A 24,646-nucleotide genomic window follows, 5' to 3' on the forward strand; every position below is an offset into this window, starting at 1 on the left:
CTTCAACCTCCCTTGCGCCCACAGACCCTCTTCGACGGGGAAAGCTCGAATCCGTGAGGTTCATCAGAGAGAAACCTTCACCGGCCATCGGAGGGAGGAAACTAGGGTTTTAGCTTTTCGTTTGGGTAGAGTCACGCACGCACGAAGAGGAAGAAGAGTAGCATTAGGGTTCGGGAAAGAAATTAACCCTTTATAACCTAGGTTTTATTTCTGCCCTTTACTATAACTTAAATACATCTCGCTACATACTTGGTTAACAAATCACGCGCAACCCAGTTGGTTGGCTACGTTCGGTTAAGTCTGGTTCGGCCGGAGGTCTTGGGTTCGAGTCTCAACTTCCACATTTTTGGTCAAAACTTCTTTCTTTTTGTAAACATACTAAACGACCTCCAAAAATTACGTAAAAATACTCTAAAAATTTCTAAAAATCTCTAGAATATTTTAAAAGTATTTCTAAATGTTTTTAAAGACATTTAGAACTCGAAATAGGGAAAATTGGGTCGTTACATGTACCTTGAGGATTTTAATAAACAACACACCCCATCGAGTTTTATTTTACAAAAATAGCAACCGCCAATTTATTTTTAAGTCAAAACTTAGTTAAAGATTTATGTTAAATTACAATAATATTAGAAATTTCTAATCACACGTTGTAGTCTTCAAATCTAGTGTTGGACCTAGCCTATTTAAATTTCTAAACTAATTCACAATCTGTAGCAAGTTTTTAGATTATAGAACGGAGATATGGATTCAAGTTTTAGATATCAGGATCAAAAACTTGGTAGTGATCGGTTGAATAAAGAGGCCAAGGCCCCAACCTATCAGGCCCACGTTGGACCTAATATGATACCATATTAGGTCCAATGTGGCCCTGATATTATCCCATATTAGGCCCATAATCAGACTAAAATTTTTCATTACATTTTATTACCTCTATAGAGCTTTAAATAAGTAATAGATAACACCGTTGGAGTCCTTGCAAGACCAATGTAACCACCACCCTTCTTACTACTACTACTCTCTAAGGATGACCGTTACTTATCTACTAACTCTACTTAACCGGTATAATTAAAATCCTCGAAGAAACCCTACCGAAAAATTCCGGCAGAGTCTCCCCTGTACCGGTGACCATAATCATTAATACATGACATAATATACACAGCCACAAGCGGCTGGAACACATATCAATCAACCACGCAGTTTATATATCAAAAAGAAGCACAATACCAAGGAAAAATCAACTCTAACGAATACACGACAAAACAAACCAAATAATAACATGCACAAGTTCTAAATACGTTAAACACTTAAACCAAAACATTCTAAATAAATTCTGGTTCAATCTCTTAGTCCACTCCATAGTCTAAACATCACACACCATCCGCGCCACCTTGTAGCCTTCCTTGCTATATCTTTTCCTTTCCTATATCTGCAGTAAGAGGAAAAATAGAAATCTATAAGCAAAATTTGCTTAGTAAGCGCTATCTAACTCATAAAAACTCGATATGCATGTATATAAATAAAAACATGCTAAAACTGAATGCTAACATGTAAAGCTACTCATGCTCATAAATAGCAAATAACAGTAAGCTAACTCATGCTCTTCTAATAGTAAAGAAACATACTGAAAGGCTACACATGTAAGACAAGTCTATACTATCATGCTAGCATAAAGAATTTAACTTACTGAATTCTAAACACTTTCTGATTCTTATTAAACTTACTTAAAAACTTATTCTTTTATTTCACTTATTTAAAACTTATTCTTTAATACTTGTAAACTTTTGTAAACACATTGTTTTATTAGTTCAAAAGCTTATACTCATAATACTTTAAAATAATAATTAACTTCTTCTTGGGCCCAGGCGTAGTACCATCTTATGCGCGTTCCCTAATAGGTTGGGGTAGCGAGCCACCAATCCTAAAAGAGCAGACCTTGGTCTACCAGGGCCAAGACCTTGGAATTGGACACCTGGATTTGTTTAACGACAACCTTGGAAGTCGGGTATTAGCCTCTTCTTAAAAAGTAAAATACTTATTATTTTAAATTACTTCTTCTTTAAATACCTTGGCATTTTAATAGCATCTTGTGTGCCAAAATCCCTAAAGTCTTGACTTTGGGATTTACTTAAGGCCTTGGCCTTTTCTTTCTTTTCTTTTTCTTTCTTTTTACTTGTTAATGCTTCTAAAAGAATTTGATAGAACTCTTATTTTCCCACTAGAATACACGGTTGTTCATGCTTATTAAAATAGCAAATAAAAACTAAAGAAACTGCTCATGTGTATCTAGTAATAAAGAAAACTGATCATGCTCAACTCATAGCAATTAAAAACTGCACATGCTCAATAATAGCAAATGAAAACTAGAAAATCTGCATATAAGACTAATACAAATCTGCGCTGTGAATGTTACAAAATTCTACACTATAATGCTTAACAAGATTCTGTTCTACAATGCTTAGTCATTCTATTCATTCTGTAAACATTCCTACCTCGAGAGGAAACTATTGAGGCATATATGCACCTAAGAAAACTAGGTTGAATTCTATACCAAAATCATGCCTAATGAGCTAGAGAAAAATGGATACTGCTTCTACTTAAACTCGATGTTCACTAACTACTCAGCTAAATCCCTAGCAACCATTCTGCACAATAAATTGCAAAATAAAGGAATCAAGCTTGCTGAATTCTTGCAACAGAACACTTGGAACAGGATACTAGCAACATCAACTACGGTTTCATTCCAACATCAACAGGATACTTGGAACAGGATACTTGAATCAAGTTTGCTGAATTCTTCCACTAAACCTGTTGGAAACTTGAAACCTATATAAAGCTTGTTTCGTTCCAAAATCAAATCCCATATCTAGCAACAGAATACTAATTCTTGCTACTACAGAATTTAAAAGAAAGGAAACCAAGAATGCATGCTACTAAACTTCAATTAAACAGAACCCTAATCAAAAAGGGAACAACATGGCAGCAACCAACACAAGCAACTTCACAGCATGCTTCAAAAATCAAAAGACACAAGCACAATCTTTACAGCATGATTCAAAATCAAGAAGAACAAGTCCGAAAACCCCTCCTACATGCTATAAGGCCTGAGGTAAACAACCGCATGCTTAATCTATACCCTTCATCCTCCTTCATACCTGGAGGCTCACGGCAGAAGGCACAAAACCACTAATCTTTACCACATGCTTCATAAATCAAACTCACGGCAATAGCATAAAACCAAAATCCTTAAATCACGGCAGCAAGGAAAACAAATCTCGGAGCTATCCTACTGCAGGTGAGTAGCAACTCACCGCCGGTTCTTGGACTTACAACTGAAGAGAGGAAGAGATTCTAGGGTTTCGGCCGAAGCTTCTCCTTTGTGCTTCCGAGCTCCTTCCGTCGGGATGACCACGCACGATGAAGCTTGGAGATTGGCCGGAAGAGTCCTTTCGCCGGCACCGGAGAGGAACCCTAGCGTCGTCGCCTCGGTGTGTTTTCCACCCGAGCCACCGCTGTCGCGCGAGAGAGGTGAGGAGAGAAAGAATTTTGGGAGAAAAAGATCCTTTTCCGAAAAATCACTTAAGTTTTTCCCTCTTATTATCTCTAGGGTTTCCATATAACTTTACTTTAAATATTTTTCTCTCCATACCTAGTTAACAGAACGAGCGTAGCTCAACTGGTCGGGCCAGGTTCGGTTGGGTCAGTCCGACCTGAGGTCGTAGGTTCGAACCTCACCTTCAACGGTTTTTTATCAAAATTTCTTTCTTTTTGTAAACATACTAAACGACCTCCAAAAATTACTTAAAAATACTCTAAAAATTCCTAAAAACCTCTAGAATATTTTAAAGGTATTTCTAAATATTTTTGAATTATTTTTGGGGCTCAAAATGAGGAAATTTGGGTCGTTACAACCAAAAATTCACAAGACTTGAAATGGGTGCAATCGGACTTGTCTAGGTCCATTAGTGAGTTTTGACCGAAATTCACCGATGGCCTTAGGGTATTTGGATTTCTTCAAATTCATGTTCCCTAGGAAGGTTTGAGAGAGGAGAAGTTAGATATGGTGTCAAAACTTAGTTGTAACCACTACAATTGAAGTTCTTGCTCCGTGCCAGTTGGCACGGAAAAGTGCACCTAATTTGTATTCAATGAACAACAATTGTTATCCTATTTTATTTTTCAAGTACAACAACACTCATTTTGTTTAAGTCATAACTTAGTTAGAGTTGAAAATAAATTTACAGGACTTTAAAATTTCCAACCCCGACCTGCAGAGTTGAAATGCACTGTTGGACTAAGCCTATTATATTTCTAAAAATTCATAACTACTATCGAGTTTTTAGTTTACAAAATAGAGATATGGTGTAAAATATTAGTTCTGCCTTGCTGGGATTGGTTAACACTTCTCATACCATATATAATACTATATTAAAAAACAAATACTACATACAAAAATATAATATTAACATCACATTCTACAACTATTTTTCTTACAACACTATGAATGTACTGCATACAAAATATATGGATCCACTCCTCCTGCTTACAAAATATATAAATCAAGCAAAATATTCCTGTATACATATACAAGTAAGTCAAGAACCAGGGGTTGGCAGTATTTTACAAGTCCTTCGATTATGGCCTAGTTGTTTGCACTGGCTACATTTGATTTTTACCTTCCCATTATGTTTTGACTTGATCCGTGCCTTCTTTCGCCTACTCGGCTACACAAGACTACGGGGACATAAAACTATAATGTTGTTTATGCTCCTAGGCTAAAATTCCTTGCTTTGACAAAAGTTAATACAATCCATGTATGTCACATTCCAATTATGTGAATGAAAATAATACTCACAATATGTGAGTATTCCATGTTCTGGTGAATGATGATGAAAATAGCATGTGAGGAAGGTAGTTCTGAAATTTGAAACTCCTAGCAGTTACAATATTTTCTTTCCAAATCAACAATGAATGAAGCACACCATCTCTCTACTTCCATTTTAGATTGAGAGTAAGGTGGACTTTATATCGTCTAGCTTTCTCTTCTTTGGTAGCATGAGGTGTCAAAGCAACATACCATTTTGAGACTTCCTCCCTCCAGTTAAAGAACCATTAAGCTACCTTTCTTCTGGTATTATCAATTAATCTATTTATGGGAAGTTCACATGTATTCTTGAACAAAGCATTTAAACTCTCTACACAATTGATGATTAGCATTGTGTACCTTCTTCTACTAAAGTGTGCATTAGCCCATCTTTCCGGGTCAATGTTCTGAAGCCACTTATGGGCATCTAGATGTTTTTCAAGCATGAATTGCACTATGAGATCATATTGAAATGTTGTGTTTACTCATGCTGCTGCCCAAAACAAGCCTAAAGCTGACCTACTGCCAGTATCTGTTACTATATTACAAGACATGTGGTGGCAACAGAAAGCATGATGGGTGGTTGGGTAGACTTTCTTAACTGCTGGTATATTAATGTCGCGATGTCTATCTGATACTATGCTCATTGACTGTGCATTAACAGCAAAAAATATTTTTTTATGATCCAAAACTCACTTCCATGTAGATTCACATTCAACTTCAGCGATTTCAAAGGCTACTAGGAGGATATTATTATTAGCATCAATTGTTGTAGTCATCAACAACACACCCGGATACTTTCCTCTTAGATGTGTGGCATCAATTCTGATCAATTTGTGTAGACAAGACCTGAATACTCTTCAACAAGCTCCAAAACCCCAAAAATAGCGATGGAACTGATTATCACCATTCCTGTGTAGTGCCACATAGATTTCAGGATCCCTGACTCTTAACTCACGTAGATATAGTGGAAGATCTCTATATTCTTGGTCACAATCTCCAACGACCTTCTTCATCTATTTCTCCCGAGCTATGTATGTTTTTTGATATGGTCACTCCAAACCTAGCTTTTATATCTGATATAATCATAGTTGGTTTTGTACTATTCATTAGCAACAAATTACTCTTCAACAAAAGACACTACAAAGGAGGAAGAGCATGCTTGATGATCAGCACTTTCCCTAATAGTGTTATATTGGTATTCCTTTACATATTTCGTAACAGTAAACTCTACATCTCCTTGGGAAACTACTCTCCATGTACATGGTTGATTGAAGCAGATGACTTTTACTTTATTTTTTCGGGTGTCAACTGGGTTATATCTCATATATATGTTTAACCATTGTAACATCACAAGTGTGTTCTTGAACTCTTGTCGAGACGGAAACATTTTTCCAACACAAAATTTATGCTCATCTGTTGCCTCTTCATTTGGCCTTTGGAGCAATCGAGAATTTAGAATATATGGATCATCAGCTATTGAGAACTCCTCTAAGTCATTGTACTGCTTTGGGGGAATTTCATATTGTTCAATCTGCATATCATCAGCTAAAAATTCGTGTATATCTATACTGCATTGTAATTCCTCTCCAATTCGAGTAAAATGCTCTTCCTCCTCACTCCAAGTAGGTTCAAAATAATCAACAAGTGTTGACAAGGATTTAAAACCTCATCTTCTATAATACTTGCTTTTTCATTTAGATCAAATGTCAATTTGCTGCTTGTATCTCTATTTGTATTCTACATACCACTATACTCAGAAGATGATGGAATATTTATTTTAGATAATCCTCCTACATTAGCTCCATGTTCGAATTTGCATCAAGCGTATTCTATAGCTCAGAGGGAATTTCGTCAGTAATATGATCATCTCTGATAAATAAATTACAAACTAATTTAGTAAACTTATAACTACATAATCAAGTATTGTTTTACATATTAATATAGCAAAGACCAAGTAACGAGGTATATATATTATATTTTTATAATTTATCAGTGGTTGTGACAGGATCCGACTAATAGACCTAGGGTTTTTGTAATTTTGCATAATTTCAACCACTAGGAAGGGTTGAGCGAGGAAAAGGTATATATGGTGTAAAAGAAAAGTTATAACCAAAGATCACGTTGGACCTAAAATGTTGTCATATCAGGCCTGCATTGAAGCAGAAACTTCTCATATCATTGGACAACCACTGAGAGCCCTAAATAAGCAATAGATAACATAATTTAACTCCTTGCACCACCATAAACTCGTCCTTTAAACTTCTCATATCATTTTTAATCGATGTTGTCCTTTAAACTCGTCTCTTGAAACTCTTACGACAATATCTCTAAACCCTAAATAGTCTTTTGTAATCCTATGAAAACTCACGAGGTGTGACAAGTGGAGGAGGTTCATTATCGTTTCATATTTATAAGACCAAGAAAAAGGATAGAAGGAGAGAGAGGGTGATATCATGTACATTCGAATCATAAAATAATTTTCAATTAAAAATGTAGCTTAGATTCTTAGAAATGCTAAATGATAAGAGGAGGTTGACGGGAGGAATAAAAAAGAAATTATATTTTTGTATATACCTCCTTCTCCTTTAGTATAAATAGAACTATGATATATCGTTTAGTAAATACCATATTCAACTTAAACCTTGGGATAAAATGCCAAACTGAATTTTACAGAACCCATCCACCAGTAATTAACTTTTCAAAATATCATTATGTCCCGTCAGTGTAAATTCATTAAGAAAAGCAATATAAAATATTAATTGCTTCCGCGTCGTAACGAATTGTATTCTTAAAAGCTTAAAAGATTGAAATAATGAAATAATAATAAATAATTTTATTTATATTTTATTTAATTTTTAAGAATATAAAAAATCAGTTATAAATTTTTATATTTTGATTAAAAAAAATTAACATACTAAATTTGTGCATATGTGCTAATGTATCGTCTGTGAAATCAAAAAATAAATAAAAGAATTTGAATCATCGTGGACATTTGAGGTTTTTAAATTATGATTAGTTTCGAAACTTCAAAGTTGTTTTTTTCTCTTAAAATCAATCATGTCAGTCAAACTAATAATTAATTACCAATGACTCCTTTACCCTCTTCTTTATTTTTATTTAATTTTATTTATTTTCCATTTAATTTTATTTTTCTAATTAATTTTGTTTAAAAATAACTCTCATATTTATATATTTTTAATTTTATTTTTTAAAATTAATTCAATTTATTATTTTTTTATCAATATGATATTTTTTAAAATTTTATTTAATTTTTATTTAGTTTTATTTTTTAATCAATTTTGTTTATTATTTTTTAAGCAATACTTTATTTTTACAATTTTATATAAATTTAATTTAGTTTTATTTTTTAATTAATTTTGTTTATTATTTTTTGTCAATACTTTATTTTTAAATTTTATATACATTTTATTTAACTTTATTTTTTAATTAATTTTATTTAGTATTTTTTTCATAATACTTGTATTTTTTCAATTTATTAATTTTTTTAAAATTTTGTTTTTTTTATTGATTTTATTTTTTTTTTAATCAGCTTTTTTATCAGTTTTATTTTTTTGAATAATTTTTTTTATATGTTTATACTCTTTTGTTTATTTTTAGTTATAAATTTTAGGAATTATTATTTGTAAAAATTTTAAAAAGTATAAAAATATAGATCAAAATAAAAATTATATATTTAAAACTAACAAAAATACTAACAATTAACAGTGCACACATTCATAATTTAGGAATAAATATTTTTTTCTCAAATGAAGAGTACATGTAATAATACAAAAAAAATATAAAAATATATAAAACTAGAAATTTTAATCAATATTGTCTCAAAATTTTACTCTTGACGCGTTTGGTGGTGGTGCACGTATTACTTCGTACCACAAATGAACAAGTGTCCTATAACGAGTGACTCATTCTTTAGCTTCATACAATAAATATTGTTGCCACCACATTAGAATGAGCAGTATAGGGTAATGAGGATGTAAGAAAACTTGTCGGAAGTGATTGCCAACATGAGCAATAGCTATTTATCGACGCTAATGGTTTGGAACTGGAGGAGTTCTTAATGACAAGTCAGTAAAATAACTCCCAACACTCTCACCAAATGTATGCAGTACAAGATTGTACCTTGATGTGATTTAATTTGCATATGTATTATCTGTTGGTGATGTATACCGGTTCCATTTGTCACTGCTACAGGGGAGGTGCTGTCCGATTTTCGTCGGACAACCTTACTCTCGGGGTGTGACAATTTATTGGTATCAGAGCTACAGGTTTACGATGCTAGATTTGTACGTTTTGGATTTTTCTGTGATTTTATTCCTCGAAGTGACTTTTTGGGATTTGGGACCAGGCAACGGCGGAACACCTCCAAGTTATAGGCTGTAAGTTTTATAAGTACGAACTTATATTGTTTGTAGTACTTATTAGTGGTTTACATCAGGTATGAGACGTGGTCGATCGGTAGCCGATGCTCGTCGTGGTCCGGGACGACCACGGAAACAACCCATTGAGGCTGAGGAACCAGAACCAGTGACTCAGGAGGCGGATTCTTCTAGGGATCCAACTAATGTTGAGACGGTTAGTCGAGGACAGACCCATCAGACTCCTAGAGATCAGGGACGTCAGCCTCAGGAGATCCCTTCAGTCATACCTTCTGGTAGAAATCAGGAATTTCAGCCTCAGGGGATTCCCTCCGGGATACCATCAGCATTTCCTACTCCTGCTACTACTGACTGGATGAGGGATAGAGCGCGTATACCACTGTTGGCAAAGTCCGTCAAGGACAGGGTTACTCTATACCAGGGCGGAGCAGATCCTTGGGCTGCTCGTAGCTGGTTGAAGAATTTGGAAAGCACTTTCGGATACATGAGTTGTTCAGATGAAGAGAAAGTGGAATTGGCTGCGTATCATCTCCGGGATCAGGCAGTCATATGGTGGGAGATGCAAAAGACAATCTTTGGGGAACAACGCATCACATGGGCGATGTTCCGGGATGCTTTTGAGCGGCAGTATTTTCCAGCCACATTCTGTTTAGCTCGACGCCAGGAATTCCTGAATCTCAAGCAAGGTGATCGATCGGTGATGGAGTACAACGCTGAATTCTGTAGATTGGCTGAGTTTTGCCCTCATTTGGTGGCACAGGATTATGACCGGATGCAGCAGTTCACCCAAGGTTTAGCAGCATATATTCGGCTCAGGATGTCAGGATTTCCAAGTAGCTCCTACCGAGAAGTTTTGGATCGTGCACTATTTATCGAGATGACTCAGCAGCAGGTAAATCAGGAGAAAGGCCATGATAAGAAGTCGTCACAAAAGAGAGGGAACCAAGGTCAGAGTTCACAGGCTACCACGGGAGGATCTTCTCGGCCGCAGAAGTCAGGATGGACATCTGATGGAACATCTCGTCCTCCTCAGCATGGTTGGAAGAAAGATAGAATGGGATCCAGATGTTACCAGTGTGGCTCCAAGAGCCATACCAAATTTCATTGCCCCTTGGATCATCCCATTTGTTATTATTGCAAACAACCAGGGCATGAGAGTCGGGATTGTACGTTAAAGGCACAGTTGGAGGCTACTAAGGGTACATCACAGGGGGGACATCCCTCACAGACGCGACCACAGAAAGGATCACAGAAGAGTCAGGGTGCTCCACGTCAGTAGCGACCACCGTCTTCTCAGGGACAGATATATCATATTCAGGGTCAGGAACCAGCGACTACACAGTATTCTGCTGCGACGTCTTCTCATCAGGCCCTTCCAGTACAGCCAGATTTTCCTCCACCTCAGCTTTATCCAGTATATCAGCCTCAGACTCAGTATCAGCAGCCGGTTCCTGCACCTACGATGCCAGCGCAGACCACTTCAGGGATACCATAGCCGAGCTCAGAGGTGGGTCGTGTTTATGCTGTTACACGGGAGGAGGCACAGCGAGCTGAGGGATCGGTTTTCCGAGGTACTATTTCAGTTTATACATTTACTGCAGATTTGTTGATAGATACTGGTAGTTCCCATTCATTCATATCTCGGGTATTTCTGGGTAAAATCGGGAGATTACCTAGTCGTCGGACACACGGGCTGACAGTATCTATACCATCTGGCGAGGTACTAAGTATTAGTCTGGAAGTCAAAGGATGTCCTTTAGAATTCAAGGGTCAGACTATTATGGTGGATCTGCAGGTATTAGAGATGGTGGAATTTGACATTATATTGGGCATGGATTGGCTGGCCATGAACCATGCCATAGTTGACTGCAGAGCGAGAGTAGTCACATTCTGACCTCCCGGTCTACCATCGTGGACATTCATCGGAACCGGGGGTGATGGGATATCAGTTATATCAGCAATGCAAGCGAGGAGATTACTGTCGCAGGGTTGTCAGGGATATTTGTTGTCTGTGGTTAAAGCTGATACGGATGCATTACCATGACTCTCGGGCGTTCCTATTGTTCGAGAATTTTCAGATGTATTCCCTGACGAACTCCCCGGGTTGCCTCCTAAAAGGCAAGTCGAGTTTACGATTGAGTTGGTTCCGGGAACCGCACCGGTATCCAAGACCCCCTATCGCATGGCACCAAAGGAGTTAGAGGAGCTGAAGGTTCAGTTGCAGGAGCTGTTGGACAGAGGATTTATCCGTCCCAGTGTTTTTCCATGGGGAGTACCAGTATTATTCGTTAAGAAGAAAAACGGATCACTAAGATTATGTATTGATTATCGACAGCTGAATGCGGTCACTGTCAAGAACAAATATCCATTGCCACGTATAGAGGATTTATTTGATCAGCTGAAGGATACCTATGTATATTCAAAGATTGATTTGCGCTCAGGCTATCATCAGCTCAGGGTTGGAGATGCAGATATTCCGAAGACAGCATTTCGCACTCGTTATGGTCATTACGAGTTCTTGGTAATGCCATTTGGGCTTACCAATGCCCCAGCAGTGTTCATGGATCTGATGAACAGAGTATTCCTCGAGTACTTGGATCAGTTCGTTATTGTGTTTATCGACGATATTCTGATATATTCCCGATCTGAGGAGGAACATAGGCGACATCTTCGCATAGTTTTGGAGACACTACGGCGAGAACACCTCTATGCGAAGTTTAGTAAATGCGCCTTTTGGCTACCTTCGGTGGGTTTTCTTGGACACATTGTCTCCAGCAGAGGTATATATGTAGATCCACAGAAGATTGAGGTCATCACTAGTTGGGAGTAGCCGAAGACAGTACAGGAGATTCGTAGCTTCTTGGGATTAGCTGGGTATTATCGGAGATTTGTTGAGGGCTTTTCCAGCATAGCCTTGCCATTGACATGATTGACCCAGAAGGGAGAGAAGTTTAGCTGGACAGAATCTTGTGAGCAGAGCTTCTAGGAGCTCAAGCGGAGGCTTGTTACTGCACCAGTGTTAGTACTTCCCTCTGGCGTGGATGGATTTGTACTTTTCACGGATGCATCATATCAGGGATTGGGTGTCGTACTTATGCAACGTGATCGTGTGGTGTCATATGCCTCACGTCAGCTGAAGGATCATGAGAGGAACTATCCAGTCCATGATTTGGAGTTGGCAGCTATCATCTTCGCACTGAAGATTTGGCAACATCATTTATATGGGATCACCTTTGAGATTTATACAGATCATAAAAGTCTCAAATATCTGTTTACCCAAAAGGAACTGAATTTGCGACAGAGAAGATGGATGGAATTTTTGAAAGACTATGATTGCACGATTAACTATCACCCGGGGAAAGCCAACGTGGTGGCCGATGCGTTGAGCAGGAAATCCCGTGGAGTTTTGGCTTGCCACCGAGTGATGGTTACAGAGTTGATATAGAGCTTCTCTGAGTTGGGGTTGATGGAGCAAGCACAGACAGAGCGAGGCTTGCTAGTCACCATGGTTGCTCAGTCACCTATAGTGGAGCGTATCAAAGAGGCTCGGGCTACAGATCAACATCTGCAGTTTTTACGTAGCAGAGTTACCTCAGGACAACAGACAGAGTTTACCTGTGATGATAGTGGAATTCTGTATTTCCGCGGCAGATTATGTGTCCCTGAGTCACATCCTGTCCGGGAGGACTTACTACAGGAAGCACATCGATCTAAATTTGCGATTCATCCAGGAAGTACTCGCATGTACAGGGATCTGAAACGATCTTACTGGTGGAATGGTATGAAGAAGGATATTGCGGCATTTGTGGCGCAGTGTTTAGTTTGTCAGCAGATTAAGGCAGAGCATCAGAGACCAACTGGGTTACTACAGAAGATAGAAATACCAGAATGGAAATGGGAGCATATCACGATGGACTTTGTGGTAGGACTACCGCGGACCCGGAAGGGTCATGATGTGATTTGGGTAATCGTTGATCGGTTAACCAAATCTACACACTTCTTACCGATCCGTCGGACGGATTCGTTGGATCGATTGGCAGAGTTATACTGCAGAGAGATCACCAGATTGCATGGTATACCTCTGAGTATTATATCAGATAGAGATCCACGATTTACCTCTCAATTTTGGCGGAGTCTCCAGTAGGCCATGGGTACGGAACTCCGTTTTAGTACTGCATTTCACCCTCAGACGGATGGGCAGTCGGAGCGGACTATACAGACATTGGAGGATCTATTGAGATCTTGTGTTATGGACTTCGGCGGTAGCTGGGAGGATCATTTGCACTTGGTGGAGTTTGCATATAATAACAGTTACCACTCAGCGATTCAGATGGCACCATTTGAGGCATTATATGGCAGAGCATGTAGATCTCCTACTTTATGGGATGAGGCTGGAGAATCGTCTGTCTTGGGCCCCCATCGTATTCAGCGTGATGCAGAGTTAGTTGGTACAATCAGATGCAGAATGTCAGAAGCCCAGGACCGACAGAAAAGCTATGCAGATCGGAGACGGAGACCTTTAGAGTTTTCTGTGGACTATCATGTGTTCCTGCGAGTGTCTCCTACCAAGGGAGTGAGGAGGTTTGGATTAAAAGGGGAGTTAGCTCCTCGTTACATTGGACCCTTTCAGATACTTGAAAGGATCGGTGAGGTAGCATATCGACTGGCGCTGCCACCATCGCTTGCCGGGGTGCATGATGTATTTCACGTATCTATGTTGAGGAAATATGTACCACACCCTACACATATTTTGACAGATGTCTCGATCACCCTTCAGCCAGATGTAACATATGAGGAGGTTCCAGTGCGGATATTGGATCGCAAGGAACGTCAGCTGCGAAACAAGACAATCCGATTGGTCAAGGTTGGATGGGAGCATCATTCCGATGACGAAACAACCTGGGAACTGGAGGATGAGATCCGAGCACAGTACCCACGGTTGTTTGATGAAGGTATGTAAGTTATTTCATTTAATGATTGACTTCGCATGTCGTTGGTCGTTTATTGCATTTATGTCGTAAATTTGGGGACCAAATTCTTATTAGAGGGGGAGAATGTGAGATACGGCAAAATAAAATAATCTATAATGATTATTGGGAATTTTAGACATTTTTCTGGATTTATTTGGAGGACTTATGACAGGGTTTAAGGGGATAAATTATTGGGCTTAAGATGTAGTGGAAATCATGATTAATGGAGGGCTACTTAAGGGTTGTGAGAACTTAACCTAACCCAAACCCTACTGCTTATAAGAAGCTACAATGCTAGCCCTAAATCGCCGTTTTCCCTTATTCCTCCAAACCTTCTGCTTTTGTCGATTTCCTCACCCTTTCCTCCCGATCTTGCCGACGGAACCCAGCTCCGACGCACGGCCGCGTCTGATCGCCGGCTCCTTGTAGCGAGACGAGCCTCCGACTTCCTCAACATCTCCTTAGAGGTCTCACCGGCGGTGTCCTTCCTCAAACACGCCGCTTCGCCAGGGAATCTCCTGTCAGGTGGCGAGATCTGGGTCCTGTGGAGGCGGGAGTCGAGTAGTTTGTTCTAGAGCTCATCGTGGTTGAGGACTGCGCTCCCAGCGGTGGTTTATCTACCTGAGCTCTAAGGCTGAGGTTCTCCGTCAAGATTCCTTCGTCGACTGTGAGGAATTTCGCCATTGAGGTAAGTGGAGGTGAGGATTGTTTCAATTAGGGTTTTGGTAGCTGTGGGATCTGTGGTTTGCGGCTAGGATGGGAGATTGGACTGATTTTGGTTCGGTTCTAGCAGTGGCACGGTGAGGAGCTCGGCCAAGCTTCTCCAGCAGCAATCCAACACTGGCGGACATCCCCAGCAGATGATTTCCGGCCGTGAGTCATTGGGTAAGCCATTTTCAGCTTTGGATGTTGACCTATAGTTCTGGTTGTTAGGTTTCGGTTGGGGTTATGTGTTGATTGGGTGTGATTGTGTTGTTGGTAGCCCTGTGAGAGCTCAAATCTGTGAATCTGTAGCATCGGGCAGCATTGGTGTGCTAGCGCCGGCAATCTCACCTTCCGACGGAGAGTCAACAGTGGGGAGCTCACCGTGAGGTAAAGCTTTAGATTTTTCGAATACGTATTTATGTATTGGGGACGAAATGCATGATTTGGGAATTCTAATTGACATAGTTTTGGCTGGGAATTGTTTGATCTGAAGACATAAACTAGGGTTTTGGTTTAGGTTGTGCAAATCAGTGCGGATTCATTTGGTTAATGAATGGAACTCGGATTAAAGTCGTTTGTCTTGTACAGTAGTGTAGTTAATTAGTTCCATATGTATTCAGTTAAAATTGATACGTTGACACAGGACTTTGATCGGGACGAGCGTCGTGACGAGATTGGCGTTGGATTCAGCCTACACTTAGAGGCGGGTACTTTTACTTGTTTCTTTAGTTATTGTTTTTGGTGCATGAGTAGCCCAGATAAAGTAGAGTTTATCTTGACTCCACTCATTTTATTTCTTGTGCTTGATACTTTATCCACTCAATCTTCGAGATGCTCACTTCCGTATCTATACAGTCTCCCGTTGTTATTCTTGATAACTAGCAGATACTATATGCCATGTTTACCTGTTTGACTACTGCTTATTTATGCTTAGTATTGAGCATGCAGATTCATGTAGCATACCTGATTTTTGTATATATGATGATTGTTGCATTATTCGCATCATGTCATGCATGCATCGCCGATGACCTTGGCTCCCTTGTGGTTGAGACGGTCATTAGCCAAAGCCGCACGCTCGGCCACTCATGGGTAGTGGCGGCTGGAGCATGTCGCGTGTCCTGTCGCGCTGCACTCGGTCACTCATGGGTAGTGGCGGCTGGAGTTGTGAGCCGCAGGGACCCTATTGCTATGTAGCTATTTAGCTACTATGCAAACTGTCCGCTCGGTCACTCGAGAGTAGTGGCGGCTGGAGTGTTGTACAGTTGTCATCGATCAGGCCTCTCGACCATACAGGGGTCGTGGTGCAGAGAGGTGGGTGGGGTGACCATCCGTGCATACGTCGTTTCTATTATACCTGCTTCTGCTGTTATATGTCTACTTATGCTGTTCTGATACCACATATATATTTGTTATGTATGCTTGGACACTTTTTTCTTTTACAGTATACCTTACATGTGATTTGGGTGATTATGGGTAGTACTCTAGCAGTTTATGTTTCCTCAGACCTTATACTATCTTAGGATGTTGTATCAGGTATGGATATATATATATACTTTGGTTTACACAGTAGTATCTGCTATTTATTTTTTTCGAGACTGTATCTTTGTGTATTCCTGTTCTTTATGATACTCATGTACTGTCTATTCTATTACCCACTGAGTCTTTATACTCACCACCCACATTGGTAATTTCACCAGGTAGCTGATAGCGATACTAGTACACTTGGAGGAGGATCCCGACTGCCGGTCCCACTTCACTTCCGAGGACGGTTTTATGGTTTTGGTTTTCCTTTTATTGTGAGTTAAACCTTTGAATTTAGCATTGTAATAATTTGGCTGTGGACTTGTTATTTTGTATTTGGTTGTTTTGTCGAGGAGTCAAGCCGGGCCGGCCCGCGGAGAGTTTTCGTTACTTTATACTTGTTATTCTTGTTTTCCGCTGTGTTTGATTTTACAGTCGTGTAGGCTGCATATTATCTGCGTGGTTGTGATTTAATTTGCATATGTATTATCTGTTGGTGATGTATACCGGTTCCATTTGTCACTACTACAGGGGAGGTGCTGTCCGATTTTCGTCAAACAACCTTACTCTCGGGGCGTGACAGTACCTTGATGCGATGACAATTTCCAAAAGCATAGAGTTCATCCAATACATTTCTAGTGCTCATGACTCGAACCAATTTAATGAGAATAATAGATTGGTTACCAAATTTCGATCTAGATAAAGTTGATCATATAGATCCTTATTTTGTTGAATCTCTTCTATAAGCTCGAATCGTACTTGAAACCAACCTTCTTCGTCATACCCAATTAGTGCAGCTATTACCTTGAATCCACAATGACCATCAGTTTGAACATCAATAGTGTGAGAAATATAACGTTGTTGTCACGCCCCAGAGGAGTCCCTGTCCGAAGAAATTTCGGCAGCACCTCCCCTGTACCGGTGACAATCTGAAGCATTTCTACAGGCATAATATACATCAGTCACAGGCGGCGGGAATATACACAAAACCACGCAATTATATATATATCATCAGCCCACACGGCTGGAACAAAACCAACACAACGGATAAACATAAAATACAAGCTCATACAAAACCAAATAAAAACACTGCTAGCCGGCTAGGCTTACACCAGACAACCAAAACAACACTCCGAACACAAAACCGGAACACACAAAGCCAAATACACACATCTCATATACCAAGATAAAATAACGAAAAGGCGGAGATATGTCTTCTGATGTGACGTGGGGACCAGCAGACAGGATGCTCCAAGCGACACTATAAATAACCTGGTACCTGAAAAAGATAGTGTAAACGGGGATGAGTTCAACAACTCAGCGAATACCAATGGACATGAGTAGTAAGATATATCTAACAGCAACAAACATGGAATACAACTTCCTAATCATATATAGGGAATATGCAAAACTGAAAGGTAACTGAGGAAGCTGTACTCACCAGGAACTCCTATCCAGACAAAAGGGTCGTCAAACCGAAAGTGTCAATAATCCTGTATGCAGGTCAAAGGTATGCATCCAACCAAAATGCAACAACCAAATGCAGCAAACACAATCACAAGAATATAAATACATCAATGCATATGATGCTAATGATGCGTCCTGGTCACCCCGACAATCAGTCCTCTCACACACAAATGGCGAGACCGAGTGGGTAGGGCTGTGCACTCTGCCGTCACTGCTCCGATGAGTGACCGAGTGGACGGATGTTGTCGACTCCTGTCCTCCGACCCCAAATCATAAATGGGGAGCTCAATGCTCTCATCTCCCAGTACACGAGGACGGGAGGTATCCCGGCCACTACCTGAGTCTCCCGACCAACGGAGCCAAACAGTCCACCGTCTCGGCTACCACGCTACACTAAATGCTAGCGAGCCAAACAGAAGGAACTGCTCGGCTACCACGCCGAGTCACCGACCAACGGAGCCAAATAGCAGAACACACACCCTGATATACCACTAATCCATGAGTGGTGGTGTGCGCAGATCTGGCGATGTGCTCAACCATAGTGGAGCCGACAATCACGCAGCATGCAATCATGATGCATGACACTAAGCATAGTCATAAACTGATCAACATAACCATATCCATATATATATATAATATGGGTACCACAGTATCAGTGAGTAAAATCAACGGATCTAGAGTATACAGGTCCTCTATGGTATAACAATCTAGATCCTAAACATATCCTCCTTCCATAACATATGTACCAACAATATACACAGATCAAAGAATCAAAGTCTAGGTACACGAATCATATATGATATACACATAGAGGTACACAAGCCAGGTATGGCATAAAAACCTAAGTATCAGATAATTTAGATACACATGCCAGAAACAAATATCCAGAACCTAGTCCTAAACTCAGTAAAACTTGGTATGTCACTCTCGAAACTAAGATACTCATGGTAATAAAGTACTCATGGCAATAAGATACTCATGGTAACAAATCACGAGATATAAGCACGGATACATAACAAGCGACAAACCTAACATGCTATGGATATTAAACAGTGACATACCAAAGACAAACATGTTCATTGCTTGAAGGTATAAAGTACTATGCATATCCAAATGACGATATCATAAAAGATAAGTCAAGAAGTACCCGCCTTCATTGCGAAAATCGTGCCAATACACTTCCCACATCGAGGCGCTTGTCTCAAATCAACTTCCTGCATAACCATATAATATACAGTTTAACTAATTACATAAGCAACAACTAGCTAAACCCAAAGATTCAAACCCATAGATAAAACCCTAATCGAAATGATTAATCTCAATTATGTCCTTCTCACGATTAGATTTATACATAAATCATCTCTAACCCAAAATCAAACCACAACGGATTTTCAATCCAAATTTGGAGAATGATCCATCCATCACCACCAAGATATCAGATCTTATCTCAATATAATATATCATGTATCAATTAATCCTCAATTAACACATCAACGATCAATCATCACTAAACCAATTAAATATAGAAATGAATTTAACTCCAAAACTTACCCAAATTTGGATGCTCATTTGTAGGCTCACAACCGAAGAAACTTGCCATTGGTAAACAATGGCTGGAGCTAGGAGAAACTGCTGCCAGAAGACTGTAATAGGATCAACAATGGTCGGCCAAGTAACTCCACAAACATCCCTAACAGAATAATAGAATTCAAATCTCTATATACCTAAATCAAGTACGCCTTACCCTAATTCCAGTGACACCTTTGTAGACACCCGATTAAAGAAGCTGCTGCTGGAATCTACCTGCTGTCGGAGATCAAACAGTGCTGCGGGAAAACATTCACTACCACAGTGATTAGCCAAATTCGTACAGCACAAGACCCCCAATCGTAATCCAAATACCTAACATACCTTACCTACTCCATATCCTCTCTGCCGGCGATCGGTTGTAGCCGCGGAACTACGTCAGCGCTAGGGCAGAGGAAGAACTAGGGCTTAACGTTGGTGAGGAGAAGAGGCTTCGGCGCTGCTAGACGTCGGGAGGAGAGGAAGAGGAAGGCGGCAGTGGCGTTGGGTGTGCGGTTCGGGAAGGAAGGAGATGCACAAATCGCTCGTTCTCTGTTCCCTGGCGTCGTCAGCGTCGGCAGAAGAGAGAAAAAGGAAGGGATCGACTGCCGGCGATGGATCGTCGAAGGTGTGTGTGGGCGGCGGCTGAGGAGAGCGTCGGAGAAAAGATGGCGCAGGTTAGGGCAAAAGGGAAACGGCGATTAGGGGGAAATAGAAAAGATAAAGGAAAAGATAAAAAATAAATAAATAAATAAATAAACTTTTCCTCGCTTAAATGGGATAGCCTAAACAGGCTTTTCCGGACCCCCTTTTTATCCCCGTTAACTCGTCCATACGAATTCCGAAAAATTCCCGAAAAAATTCCAAAAATTCCGGAAAATTCCCTTATGGTGCTTCACCCATTTTCGGTATTTTACATTCTCCCCCACTAATAGAAATTTGGTCCCCAAATTTTGTTATCTACCATCAGCAAGTACCAACAACAGGTAAAGAGTATAAAATACTGAATGGTAAATTAAATCATATCTCTCAAGTGAAAAGATGGGGGTATCGAGCTCGGATCGTATCATCGAGCTCCCAAATAGCCTCCCCGTCCAAATGATGTTGTCATCCGACTTTAACCAGCCGGATAGTCTTGTTCCACAACGGACGCTCTTTCCTTTCCAGAATCCGTACCAAAACCTCCTCATAGGTGACGTCGAGCTGAACAGAACTGAGATATCTGTCAACGCATGTGTCGGGTCGGGTAGGTATCTCCTCAACATAGACACGTAGAACACATCGTACACGCCTACCAAGGACGGTGGTAGTGCTAGCCAGTCAGTTACCGCTCCAATCCTCTCCAAGATCTGGAAAGGTCCAATGTATCGTGGAGCTGGCTTACCTCTGAGGTCAATCTCTTCACCCCTTTCGTGGGTGAAACTCGCCGAAATACAGGGTCGCCTGCAGAGAACTCTAAGAGTCTCCGACTCCGGTCTGAATAACTCTTCTGGCGGTCCTGTACCTTTGACATCCTCCGTCTGATAGTACGGACCAACTCTGCCTCCTACTGAGCTCTATGAGGTCCCAACAGCTGGGCCTCCCCAACCTCATCCAGAGGGTGGGTGTCCGACAAGGCCTACCATACAACACTTCAAACGGTGGCATTTGGATAGCCGAATGCAAACTGTTGTTGTAGACGAACTCTACCAATGGAAAATGGTCCTCCCAACTACCCCTAAAATCCAATACACAAGACCCCAGCAAATCCTCTAGAGTCTGAATGATCCGCTCTAACTGTCCATCTGTCTACGGATGGAAAGTTGTACTGAAACAGAGCTGCATGCCCAAGGCCTGCTGCAGACTCTGTCAAAAAAACAAGACGTGAACCGGGGTCTCTATATGAAATAATAGTCAACGGAACACCACGTGATCCGATGATCCCCCAGCAAAACAGATCTACCAATCGATCCAGGAAATCAGTCCTCCGGATCGCTAATGAGTGCGCGAATTCGGTTAATCTATCAACGATTACCCAAATCGCGTCATGACCTCGTCGTGTCCTCGGCAAACCCACCACAAGTCCATGGTAATGTATTCCCATTTCCACTCGGGAATTGGAATCCGCTGAAGTAATCCAGCAGGTCTCTGGTGCTCAGCCTTCACCTGCTGACAGACAAGACATCTAGTTACGAATTCCGCGATGTCTTTTCTTCATGCCGTTCTACCAATAAGAACGCCTCAAATCTCGGTACATACAGGTACCGCCTGGGTGGATAGCAAATCTGAAGCGATGAGCCTCCGGAAGTAACTCCTATAAGACCGGATGAGGCTGAAGTACACATAATCTGCCTTGGAAGTGTATAACACCCTCCTCGTCTCGTGTGAACTCGGTCTGCTACCTGGAAGCTATCTAGCTGCAAATAAACTGCAACTACTGATCAGCAGCCTAGGGCTCTCGGATCCTCGTCCTGATTGACGACTGAACAACCATGGTAATCAGAGTACCCTGCTCTGTCTGTCCTTATCCCTCAAGGCCCAACTCGAAGAAACCTTTAATCAAGTCTGTGACCACAACTCGGTGGCAAGCTAAAATCCCTCTGGACTTCCTGCTAAGTGCATCGGCAACCACATTAGCTCTCCCTGAGTAATAGCTAATGGTCCAAACATAGCCTTCAGGAACTTCATCCATCTCCTCTGTCGAAGATTAAGTTTCTTTCTAAGTGAACAAATATTTGAGATTCTTATGGTCAGTGAGAATCTCAAATGTAACATCGTACAGATAATGCTACCAAATCTTCAAGGCAAAAATAATGACGGTCCATCACAAGTCATGTACTGGGTAATTCTCCTCATGCTCCTTCAACTACCGAGAAACATAGAAGACCACCGTGTCGTGCTACATCAGAACAGCGCTCAAACCCTGAATAGATGCGTCGGTGTAGAGGACATATCCGTCCTCTCCAGAAGGTAAAACCAAAATCGGAGCTGACACTAGTCTCCGCTTCAGCTCCTGGAAGCTGGTCTCGCAATCCTCAGTCCAAGAGAACTTCACGCCTTTCCTGGTCAGGTGTGTAAGTAGCATAGCAATCCGTGAGAACCCTCAACGTATCTCCGGAAATATCGAGCCAAACAAAGGAAGTTGCAAGCCTCTACTATAAACTCCATCTGCTCCCAACGGTAACAATCTCGATCTCCTGTGGAACCACAGTATACTCCTACTGGTGACCGTGTGTCTCAAACATCTCACAGAAGACAACCAAAATACGCATTACTGATCTTCACATATAGACGTTTATGTCGAAACATCTCTAGAACTATGCGAAGATGGTGTACGTGACTCACCTCGGATCCGAAATAGATCACAACATCGTCAATAAGACAATAGGAACCAATCCAAACATCCTAGTGATACCCAAATCATCGAGTCCATGATAACATCTAGGGCACCGCAAGCCCTAATGGTAAAACCAAAACACATAATGTCCGTATCACAGCCATTCCTAACCATAAGATCCTCAACAATAAACAGATCTGATCACCAACGATATATAATCACCAAAGAATAGATCCTCCAGTGTGAGAGCAATGCTCCATCACATGAAATACCACATATATGGGAGCAACGCTCAACCACAAGAAATCCTCAATATGTGGAAGCAACGCTCCACCACAAATAATCCGAATATGTATCTGCAATAGATATAGGAGCAATGCTCCGCTATAAGCAATCCGCAATAGGTGGGAGTAACGCTCCACCACAGACAACCCATAACATGTGTGGGAGCAACGCTCCACCACCAACAATACATAAGTGTCCAAGGCACCTAACTATCTAGCTAGAAACTGCACGAGATCTCTCTACCACAGATCACTGTGGTTAGCCTATGGTATCACAATCCAGTAATCAAATCAAATCCATAGTCAACTCTATCATCATCCTAGTGGGTCGGTCACCCACTAATAGGAGAATTAGTTGACAGGGTAATACAACCAATAACATAATGTAGACACTCAACATTCTACATTCAACATATGTAGAATCATCATGATGCTACCCACCATACACCTGGCACACGTGCACATACAACATATATATGATCGACATAATCCTCCAATTAGTACACACCAAACATACTCACAACAAAGGTATAAACCATCATGATACCTCCAACAATGCATACTGAACACGTGTGCACATATCAATATAGGTATAATCGACAATACACCTCAAACAACATTCACATGACATATATACACTTATGCCAAGAGTATAATCAACATCAACTTCCAATAAAGCATACTAAACCCAGGTGCACTCACATATCAAACATAAGCAACAAGATACCTCAGCTACCACACCAAACACATCTCAGATTAAATCGATACGATACCTCCAATAAAACACTCAAACACATGTGCACATATCACGACACAGGTTAAATTGATAAGATACCTCCAGTAAAACACCTAACCACAGGTGCACATCCCACAACATAGATTAAATCGACAAGACACTTTCAATAATCAAATCAGACACGTACAACAACCACTTAGGTACAATCCACTAGAAGCCTACAATAACCACAACTGAATGTAAACACTCATACTAACTGCAAATGAACTATCTATCACACAATACATACTAGTCATGTATACACACAACGTAGACATGCATAATCAACATACTAGCTCAACGATACAATCAGAAAGCCTACCATAAAACTCTTACAACACATAACAAGCATATGTACACCATATAGATATGCATAATCAGCATATTTAATCTAATCTACTACACAAACCCTATACCACCTTCTAAGTTATCTAATTAGGTACATACAATCTAAAATTAAAGTACCCGTGGAATAGGATACATCAATCCTCTATCGACTGACCAACCTGACAATAGTATATGGCTAATTCAGTCCTTTCCCACGTCAGTATAAGCTAGGTACTCGATGTGCTCAAAACATCGAACTAAACACAAATAACCTAAAGGTTCGAACCTCTAAAAATAGAGTATGGCAATCCTCTACTGATCAACCAACAAAACTAAATCATTCATCTACTAACTAATCAAGAATACCTTAATTCTCCACAAGCAACTAAGGTATATCAATATACGACTACCCAAATCAACAAGTGTAAATCAGTCTTCTACTGACCGATCT

The 24,646-nt window shown here is 40.4% G+C and overlaps 1 protein-coding gene and 1 long non-coding RNA gene across 2 annotated transcripts; one reads left to right on the forward strand and one right to left on the reverse strand.

The window, feature by feature from the left end:
- The first annotated feature begins 9,325 nt into the window (after positions 1-9,325).
- Positions 9,326-11,158, forward strand: LOC122043809. Its single transcript, XM_042604386.1, has 4 exons — positions 9,326-10,430; positions 10,475-10,771; positions 10,866-10,984; positions 11,060-11,158. Exons 1-4 carry the CDS (start codon positions 9,326-9,328, stop codon positions 11,156-11,158), a joined length of 1,620 nt encoding a protein of 539 aa, XP_042460320.1.
- A 7,941-nt stretch (positions 11,159-19,099) lies between these two features.
- On the reverse strand, positions 19,100-19,989 carry LOC122039803. Its single transcript, XR_006128386.1, has 4 exons — positions 19,839-19,989; positions 19,672-19,753; positions 19,479-19,570; positions 19,100-19,141 (listed from the first exon to the last, which is right to left on the reverse strand). It is a non-coding gene; the product is annotated as an uncharacterized LOC122039803 (long non-coding RNA).
- Between the last annotated feature and the right edge of the window lie 4,657 nt (positions 19,990-24,646).

Source organism: Zingiber officinale, chromosome 2A (assembly GCF_018446385.1).
Source record: "Zingiber officinale cultivar Zhangliang chromosome 2A, Zo_v1.1, whole genome shotgun sequence".
Classification (NCBI taxonomy): domain Eukaryota; kingdom Viridiplantae; phylum Streptophyta; class Magnoliopsida; order Zingiberales; family Zingiberaceae; genus Zingiber; species Zingiber officinale.

Excerpts from the sequence above, each read along its gene's own strand:
- LOC122043809 (XM_042604386.1), top strand. The coding sequence starts at position 9,326 with ATGAGACGTGGTCGATCGGTAGCCGATGCTCGTCGTGGTCCGGGACGA. Across the intron at positions 10,431-10,474 it reads AGGGCATGAGAGTCGGGATT|GGGGGACATCCCTCACAGAC; the intron begins GTACGTTAAAGG and ends GGTACATCACAG. Across the intron at positions 10,772-10,865 it reads TACCATAGCCGAGCTCAGAG|ATTTGTTGATAGATACTGGT; the intron begins GTGGGTCGTGTT and ends CATTTACTGCAG.